This window comes from Orycteropus afer, unplaced genomic scaffold (genome assembly GCF_000298275.1).
Source record: "Orycteropus afer afer isolate SDZICR_OR568_19922 unplaced genomic scaffold, OryAfe1.0 scaffold00014, whole genome shotgun sequence".
NCBI lineage: Eukaryota > Metazoa > Chordata > Mammalia > Tubulidentata > Orycteropodidae > Orycteropus > Orycteropus afer.
This window is the reverse complement of record NW_006921601.1, coordinates 309,581-320,118: the sequence shown is the minus strand read 5'-3', so window position 1 is coordinate 320,118 and position 10,538 is coordinate 309,581. Positions and strand designations below refer to the sequence as shown.

Genomic DNA, 10,538 nt, shown 5'->3' with positions numbered 1-10,538 from the left:
GCACATAACAACAACAACAACATATATATTTATATATGCACATATAAATACTTAATGTATAAAATTCAGCAACAAATAGGCAGGGTAAAATGATGTTCTAAATGCCAACACAGTTGGTTTTCATTCAATTGCCTTTTTCTAGTTACTCCTACCAAGGAAGCTGTCAATCTGTCCAGGTTTCCTGAACTACTCCTCAGAGAGAAGTGTTTCAAATCATACTCTAGAATGAGACAAAGATAATAAATGAAGTATACCACTCTGGATCTGCTTGGTTTTAATGCTATAGATGACAGGGTTCATAAAGGGTGGGAAAAGAAAGTAGACATAGCTCATTGTGATGTGAACCACACGAGGAGCATGCTTTCCAAATCTATGAATAATTGTCAGACCAACCACAGTGATATAGAAGACCAGGATGCAGCAGATATGGGAGATACATGTGTTGAGGGCCTTGGCCCTCTCTTCTCCAGAAGTAATGCTCATGACAGTCTTGAGAATCAAAATATAGGAGATAAAGATGATGAGAAAGTCCATCAAGCCTGTTGCAAACACAACCACAACTGGGTAGAGACGATTAAAGGTGATATCAGCATAGGCTAGCTTGATAACATCTTGGTGTAAACAGACAGCATGGGAGAGTACATTGGATTGGCAATAGGGAAGCCAGTGCAGTCTAATAATTATTGGCATAATTGACAGAACAGCCCTTGTCAATATTCCCACCCCAATCTTCATTACCTGGGTGTTGGTCAGGATAGAGGTATACCTCAATGGGTTGCAGATGGCAATGAACCGGTCATAGGCCATAGCAAGCAAGACTCCTGACTCCACAACAGAAAGAGTATGGATGAAGTAGGCCTGGGAGAAGCAGACTCCATGGCTAATCTCCCTGTGATTTAACCATAGGACACCCAGCACTGTGGGCATTGTGGTCAGAGTCACCCCAAGGTCTGTAGCTGCCAGCATAGCTAAGAAATAGTACATAGGTTCATGAAGGTTATGGTCATCCCTGATGAGAAAGAGAAGTGTGCCATTGCCAAGAAGTATGGAGATGTATACTACCAACAACGGGATGGAAATCCAATGATGTGCCCTTTCCATGCCTGGGAAACCAGTCAGGAGAAAGGAGAAAGAAGTGGTGTTGAGCAGCATTGAGGGCCTTATCAAGAGGGGATTATTTTCTCCAGGTAAAGTTTTAGAATCCTCTAGTTCTTTAGAAGAATTTCTTGAGTGTGCTACCTGTTCATAGGTTCTCCATCTGTCCCGACTTCCTGTGACAGCAGGGATGGTAATTCAATTATTCCTTTGAGAGTCCTAGTATGGGAAAATAGACTGCATGAGCAACTATAATTCAGAGTGTACTATAAGTAAAGTTTGGGGCAATATGCTGAGGATGCAGCAGTCAGTGTATGCAGAACAGACTGGTTGACATCCCTGTTGATCTTATAACCCAGAAAATGAAGAAACATGAAAAAAATCACTTAATATGACTATTGCTGTAATTACACTGGAGTTTTTACAGATTTATTTTTCACGGTGCTTTTTATCTTGACTGGCAATATTGAAAGTAGACATGAAAGTTTCCTAGAATGTATGATAATGAAGATTAAAGACTACAATCTGCAGTATGGATTATACTTCAACATAAAGAATCTTCACAACTGGACCAATAAGTAGCATCATGATAAATGGAGAAAAGATTGAAGTTGTCAAATATTTCATATTACTTGGTTCCACAATCAACATCAATGGAAGGAACAGCCAAGAAATTAGATGATATATCAGACTGGACAAATCCATGGCAAAAGACCTCTTTAAAGTGCTGAGGAGCAAAGATGTCTCTTTGAAGATTAAGGTGTGCCTACCAAGCCATGATATTTTCAATCATCTCATATGCATGTGAAAGCTGGACAATGAATCAAGAGGACAAAGGAAATGTTGGTGGTTTTGAATTGTGGTGTTGGCAAAGAGTACTGAAAGTACCATAGACTGTCAGAAAAACTAACAAATTTGTCCTGGAGGAAGTGCGCTGGAATGCTCCTTGGAAGCGAGAATGGCCAGCCTTCATCTCACCTACTTTGGTCATGTTGTCTGAATGGACCATTCCCTGGAGAAAGATATCATTCTAGAGAAAATGGAGGGTTAGTGAAAAGGAGGAAGACCCTCAACTAGATTGATTGACACAGTGACTGCAACAATGGGCTCAGGTATAGCAAGGATTGTGAGGCTGGCGCAGGACTGGGCAGTGTTTCATACTGTTACACATAGGGCTGTTGTGAGTCAGAGCTGACTGGATGGCACCTATCAACAATAACAACAGAATGCATGAGACCTAGAAGATCAACAAAAATTGGTTCTAAGCAGTATTGGAAGAGTAGACATGAGAGTTCTAAGGCAAAGTAAAAATATAAGTACAGTAAAATAAAAAAAGTATATCTAAAGTGAAATAGAATTAGTTGATTTGAGGAAATGACTGATACTTAATATAACTGGAGGGAAATTTAATTCATGTGGCTCTAGAGATTTTGTGTAGTACTGTGAAAATGACACAAATGTTACCTATATATGTCTCCAAAATACATAAACCTCTAAATTCATGTCAGCTAACCTCATGATATCCTAGTTACTGGTGTGCAATGCTTCAAAAAATTGTCTAGCATAATATAGATAAGACAAGAAGCAATAAAAATGGAGAGCACTATTTGTTAGTTAGATCAGACAAATGTAACTCTTGGCATAGCACCTATTTAAAGATATGAAGATAGAAATTAATTGATGCCTAAGGTGATATATTAAATAAATGGCAGAGTCCTTTTTATCCACTGTGGACTAGACAGGCTTCAGTATGGTTGACCTCTTTGTAGTGTGTAGGAGCACAACTAAGCTTGCTGCCTCTCTTTTCTATTTTCACTGAAAAGCTGTCTGTGGTAGGTTTACTCAGAGCTGTCTTTGTGGTACATGAGATTCTATGTAAGTTGTAAGAAGAGTTAAAAATGTAAGATTTTTTGTCATACACCTTGTTGCTACTTATCCACTACCAGGAATTCCATCTTAAGATGGACTTGGCTTTCATCAACAAGAGAGAATTTCTAAAGTCTCAAATTCTGCCACATAAACTCAAGGCTCCATGCAGAAACAGATACCATTCAGACCTTTATCTTATTTATAGTACTTTACAGTATTATTATAAAATTAATGTTACTAACATTATCTTACACATATTCTGATACTTCCCTTTTGTCTGAAACATTCAATTCTCCTTTTTTTTTTTTTTATTTTCTGTAACCTTTAGTTCCTCACCCACCCCATTTTTCCCCAGATGGTTCAAACTAGTATTCCACTCTGTTGTTTATTCTATCTTCATAACTTCCCATATATCTATTCTCAATACTCAATTCTTAGCACAACATCTAGCACATAACTTGTTTTGATTTTTAGAATCATTGACTCATTGATTGACCAACACATACAAATTCATTTTCAGGCCTTCTTATATCCCAGCCTCTTTGAGCAGATCCTCAAATCACCAAAGCACCTAGATTGTTTGAAACATGTTCTATAGTAATTGATAATTCTGAATAAATAGCTGTATATCTCCAACATCTAGAGTGATCTCATGGGTGCTTATGAGAGATACAGAATGATAAACATGATCCAGTTTTCAGTTCAGGGGTTACTGAATGTCCCTGAATCCTATGTTACATATTACACACTTTGCAGGTGCTGGAGACATCAACAAAACCAAATCTTCAGTTGCTGTGTAGTCTATTCCAACTCATAATGATAATACAGGACACTGGAACTGCTCCATAGGGTTTTCAACGTAGTAATACTTATGGAAGCAGCCTGTCACACCTTTTTCCAGCACAGTGACTGGTAGGGTCAAATGCCAACCTTTCAGTTAGCAGAAGAGTCCTTAACCACTGTGCCACCAGAGCTCCCTTCCCCCAGATATACACTTCTATGTTATTTACTGTCCCTGATCTAAATGTATGCACAGCCTAGATTCTATCCTAGTTTATTCTCGTTGCCAGATTGTGACTTTCTCTAGAAAGTCTTTGGACCTTCCAATGATCACAGGGCTACCCCCTCTTTAAGCTTTTATAAGAGAGCCTATCCTAGGAGTTTATAGGGATTTCTGGGGGTGGGGGGAGAGGGAAGGTCATGGAGGTTTCCACAGGGTTAGAATGATGGCAGTGAGGCTGAAAATTTAGATATGCAGAGAGCCAGAAGTAGAAACACACAATTTATCTCTGAGTCTACATCCATCTTCATTTTGTTCCCATAACTCTTTGGCTCATGCTTCTAAGAATCTATCCTAAGTCTTATTTTAAACATCTGGGAGGAAATCCTTAAAGAAGTCAGTTTCTATAGTTGTCATGGAGTCTTTAAAACTCATGACTATTCTCCCTTTTCTCTTGGCAGATGGTACTATTACTTTCCTCTGGCTGGGAAATAAGATCACTACTTCTCGCCCTGCCTTACCATGACCTGGGGCTGCCTACAGTGAGGTGTAAGAGAGAAAATTCATTAGATGCCCTCACTAACCTGAAGTTTAGTACCTGGAGTTCAGTCTTACTCTTCAGTACCATAGTCATGAGTCTTGAATCCTTGGCTTTGTCAAAGGTTTTGACATAACACCATCTCTTCCGAGCCTGCACAAAGCCTGGCTGGTAGAAACATTTGTTTTAGAAGCTCTTCTCTAGGGTCCTTTTCTGTTTCAAGTCACTCAGAAAAATCCCTCATCACCCCTTCTCCCTCCCTCCCTTCTTGGCTCCCTTAGCCTTAGGGATATAAAATTCTGAGCAACAGTCCCTGGGGGCTCTGTCTGTGTCCCTGCTTGGACTCGAACCCTGTTGCTGGGAGTATGATTAGTTATTTAAATATTTCAGAACAGGCAAGAAAAAAACAGACCAGTTAGGGACCTGGACTGAAACACAGTTGTTGAGATAGCATTTTTCTGAGCTATCGGTGAGAATTGACAAGCCCTGTCACTAAAATGAGGCATATGCAAACATTGGAGCAGAGCAGGAATCACTTTTGGTGAAGCAACAGTTTCCCCACTCTACTCTCTTTCCAAGCACCCCTGACAGCAGAGTGGTTAAACAATCAACTGCTCACTGGCAGGTTGGCAGTTCCAAGCTAGCAGTTCTGCAGGAGAAAAATGTGGCAGTAGGCTTCCTTAAAGATTATAGCCTTAGAAACTCTATAGGGAAGTTTTAGTCTGTTGTATAGGGTCATTAGGAGCCAAACTCAACTCCATGTCACACAACAGCAACAGCCCTCTTTCTTGTAGTCCTGATGTTCATTGCAGCCAATGTGGAACCAGAGCCCTGTCTCATGGAAATCAATCTCAGGAAGGGGGACCTTCCTTTCTACTCCCTGTTTTCCCATTAGCCCTCTACATAATCCATTCCCTACACAACTTAAGAAAATGGAGAAAGAATGGTGGCCATTATTAATCAAGTTGACTAAAGTATATTAGGTGCCATCAAGTTGATTTAGACTTACAGTAACCCTTTGAAAAACAGAACAAAACACTGCCTGCCCCCGCACCATTTTCACAACCTTTGCTATGATACAGCCCATTGCTACAGCCACTGTGTCAATCCAGCTCATTGAGAGTCTTCCCACATTTCACTAACCCTCGACGTTACCTAGCATGGTATCCTTCTCCAGGGACTTGTCCCTTCTGACAACCTTACCAAAGTCTAAGAGAAGTCTGGCAATTCTCACTTTTAAGAAAATTCTGACTGTACTTCTTCCAAGGAAGATGTGTTCATTCTTTTGGTAGTCCAGGGGGATATTCAATATTCTTTACCAACACCATATTTGAAATCAAATCAATTCTTCTGTGGTCTTCCCTATTCATGGCCCTGCTGTTGCCAGCAAATGAAGCTATTGAAAAGTCACATCTGTATAAGGCTAATGAAAAGATAATGCTTGGTTAGACTTAGTCTTCATCATGACATATGTGCTTTTTAACAGTTTATACAGATCTTTTGCAGTGAATTTGCCCAATGCAATGTTGTTGTTGTTATGTGCCATTGAGTTGGACCCAACTCATAGTGACCCCTCCTTGGGTTTCTGAGGTAGTATCACTATGGAAGTAGATTGCCCAGTCTTCTTTCCGAGGAGTGGCTGGTGGGTTTGAACCACCAGCCTTCTGGTTAGCAGTCAAGTGACTTAGGCACTATGCTACCAGAGCTCCTCCTTTGATTCTTGACTGCTGCTTACTTAAGTATTGATTGTGGATTCAAGTAAAATGAAATCCTTGATAACTTCAATGCTTTTTCCATTTATCATGATATTGTTTATTGGTCCAGTTGTGAGGATTTTTATTTTCTTTATATCGAAGTGTAATCCATACTAAAGGCTGTAGTCCTTGATTTTCATCAGTAAATGCTTCAAGTCATCTTCAGTTTCAGCAAGCAAGGTTGTGTTGTCTGCATACCACAAGTTGTTGAGTCTTTCTTCAATCCTGATGCTGTGTTCTTCATATACTCCAGCTTCTCAGATTATTTTCTCAGAATAAAAATTGTATAAGTATGGTGAAAATATGCAACCATGACACACACTCTTCCTGATTTTAAAAAATGCAGTATCCCCTTGTTCCCTTCTAATTACTGCCTTTTTGTCTATGTACGGTTCCTTATGAGTACAATTAAGTGTTCAGAAATTCACACTCTTTGCAATGGTATCCATAATTTATTATGATCTAAACACTTGAATGCTTTTGTATGGTCAATGAAACCCATGTAAACATCTTTCTTGTATTCTTTGCTTTTAGCCAAGATCCATCTGACATTAGGAACAATATTCCTTACTTCACATCCTATTCTAAATCTAGTTTAATTTCTGGCCGTTCCCTGTTGATGTATTGCTACAACTTTTCTGAAATATTTTCAACAAAATTTTACTTGCATGTGATATTGAAGTTATTGTTCAAAATTTTTCACATTCTGCTCATTAACCTTTTTATGGAATGGCACAAATATTGTTCTCCTTAGTTTATTGGACAGGGAGATATCTTTCAACTTTCTTAGCATAAACGAGTGAGTGCATCCAGTGTTGCATCCCTTTGTTGAAACACTTCAATGAGTATTCCATCAATTCTTGGAGCCTTGTTTTTCACTAATACCTTCAGTGCATCTTGGAATTCATCCTTCAGTACCATTGGTTCTTGATCATATACTATCTCCTGAAATGATTGAATGAGGGCCAATTCTTTTTGGTATAGTGACTCTGTGAATTGCTTCCATCTTCTTTGATGCTCCCTGCATCATTCAATATTTTTCCTATAGAATCCTTCAATATATTAATTCAAAGATTAAATTTTTCCTTCAGTTCTTTCAGCTTCAGAAATGCCAAGTGTGTTCTTCCCTTTTGGTTTTCTAACTCCAGGTCTTTGACATTTCATTATAATGCTTTAGTTTGTCTTCTCGAGCTGCCCTTTAAAAAAATCTCTTCAGCTCTTCTATTTAATCATTTCTTCCATTTGCTTAAGCTACCCTCTGTTCAGAGCAAGTTTCAAAGTCTCTTCTGACATTTATTTTGATCTTTTCTTTCTTTCCTGTCTTTTTAATGACCTCTTGTTTTCTTCATGTATGATGTCCTTGATGTCATTACACAACTCCTCTGGTGTTCTGTCATTGGTGTTCAATGTGTCAAATCTATTCTTGAGATGGTCTCTGAATTCAGATGGGATATAATCAAGGTTGTATTTTGGCTTTCATGGACTTGATTTAATTTTCTTCAGGTTCTTCTTAAATTTGTATATGAACGATTGATGGTCTGTTCCCTAGTTGGCCCCTGGCCTTGCTCTAACTGACAACTTTGAGCTTCTCCATTGCCTCTTTTCACAGATGTAGCTGATCTGATTCCTGTGTATACCATCTGGTGAAGTCCACATGTATGGTCAACATTTATCCTGTTGAAATAAGGTACATGCATTGAATAAGTCATTGGCCTTGGAAAATTTTCTCATGAGATCACCAACACTGTTTCTATCGTTAAGGTCATATATTGCAATTAATGATGTTTCTTCTTTACTTCCAACTTTTGCATTCCTAATCACCAGAAATTAGCAAAACATCTTGGTTGCATGTTTGTTCAATTTCAAACTGCAGATGTTCATAAAAGTCTTCAATTTCTTCATTTTCATCTTTAGCAGTCGATACATTAACTTGAACAATAATACTATTAAATAATCTTCCTTGCAGGCATATGGATATTATCCCATCACTGACAGCAAGTACTTTAAGATAGATCTTGAAATGTTCTTTTTGACAGTGAAATGATGCCATTCCTCTTCAATTTGTCATTCCTGAAATTTGTCTACTTCAAAATGGCCAATACCAATCCATTTCAGCTCACAAATCTCAATCTTTGTGTTACAATTCATTTTTGACAGCATCCAATTTTCATAGTTTCATAATTAGTATATTTCATGTTCAGATTAGGAGATTTGGCAGCATAGTGCCTAAGGCACTTGACTGCTAACCTGAAGGTTGGCAGTTCAAACCAACCACCCAGTCCTCGGAAGGAAGGTTGGGCAATCTACTTCCATAGTGTTACTGCCTCAGAAATCCAAGAAGGGGTCAGGTATGACTTGACAGCACATAACAACAACAACAACAACATGTTCAGGTTATTAGTGGATGTTGGCAGCTATTTCTTCTCATTTTCAGTTGTTTCACATCAGCAAATGAAGGTCCTGAATACTTTACTCTATCCATGTCATTAAGTAAAGTATAGAGGATAGAAGTCATAGTGCTAATGATCTGGAGGCCAGAGGGTCTTGCTCTCTCTTTTCTTACAGAAAGTGGCATCACAGTATCCATGTGATTAAAAGCATGAAGTTTGGAATATAAGTATCTGGTTTAAATTGTGGCTTTGAATCTTGTTATGTGACTTTGGGCAACTTACTCAATTTCATTTTTCCTCATGTTCCTTATCTCCAAAATGCATGTAATGTTAATTGTAATCACATGAAATTGTTATGAGGTTTAAATATAGAACACATTGAACAATACCGAACATACAATGAACCTTCTATCAAAGTCAGCTATTGTTACCTCAATTATGACCAGCCAGACTTATTTTAGTTATTTTTGCTTTAGACTATCTTCTCCAACTGACAGGGAATTCTTTGAGAAAGAAGACTCCATCATTCATTACACATCGATACCCAAGTCATATAACATATCCATGTTATATTCCTAAATTTCTGATACTGGAAAAGGATATCACGGCAATTTAATGATGTGTTTTTTATTGATAAAGACTTATTTTCATTTCCAATTTAAAACACTTTCTCATGACCACTATTTTATTTAGCGAACACTTTTTTTTCCATTGTATACTATGTGCTAGTCATATATGTGTGTATAAGATATGTAAAAATGAGCACATGGACATATTCATCCTCTGATAAAGAAAATGATGAGAAGCAATTATACATTTAGCAATTTGTGCAATGAGGAAGAAAACAGTAGTTATAAAACCTATTATAGATAAACTTAGATAGGGAAGACTTCAGTAAGCATTTGCATGTGTGAAAATTTAATTGAAGTATAATTTACATACAGAAATGTGTAAAAACCATACAGGCAAAGTTCAATTAATTTATTACAAAGTCCACCCAAATAATTACTACCGGAAAAAGGAACAGAACCTTGTCAGCACCTCAAAAGCTCTTTTTGCCCCTATCCAGCATATGGAACCATATATTAGTTGGACCTAGTTTTAACTTTTATATACATGGAATCATACTTTATGTATTTTTGTGGGTCTAGCTCCTGTGCTCATCATAAGCTTGTGAGAAACATCCATGGCTTTACATGTAGCAACAGTTTGTTCATTTTAATTTCTATGCAGTAACCCATTGTATGAATACAACCCTCATTTACTTTTCTACTCTTAACTCACAACAGTAATATTTTGGGGCTAATACAGTGATCATTTTGGTGCATATTCATTTGTTTGGTTTGTGCACCTAGTTATGAATTTCTGTAGGGCCTAATCCTAGTGATATAATTCTTATGTAAATATATGCTCATCTATAGTAGGTACTATCAAAAATATCTGAAGTAATTATATAATTTTATACTCCACTAACTGTTCAAGAGAAACTCGATTTGCTCACTTCCATAACAACATTTAATATTTTCAGCTTTTTTTTTAAAAAATCCAGCCTGTTAAGTATGTGGTACTACATCATTGTAATTTTAATTTTGATCTCTATGATGACTAATAGTGTTGTACACATTTTCATATACTTATTGGTCACTTGCTTCTTTAGTGAAGTGATTATTCCAGGCTTTGGCCCATTAAAGCCCGTTATAATTTTTTTTCTTCTCTTAATTTTTTAGGTAATATTTGTAAAATAATGACATTAATCTTTATTATTATTATTATTTTTATTAGGATTTGGGTGAAGATTTACAGAGTAAATTCACTTTTCATACAGAAGTTCACATATACTTTGTCTCATGTCATTGACCACAATTTACAACGCAGCAGCTCCCCTCCCACTA

At 37.4% G+C, this 10,538-nt stretch overlaps 1 protein-coding gene across 1 annotated transcript; it reads right to left on the bottom strand.

Annotated features, from left to right (window-relative positions):
- Positions 1-213: 213 nt before the first annotated feature.
- On the bottom strand, positions 214-1,152 carry LOC103208295 (olfactory receptor 51B6). The gene has a single exon (XM_007953987.1). It carries the CDS (start codon positions 1,150-1,152, stop codon positions 214-216), a length of 939 nt encoding a protein of 312 aa, XP_007952178.1.
- Positions 1,153-10,538: the final 9,386 nt, after the last annotated feature.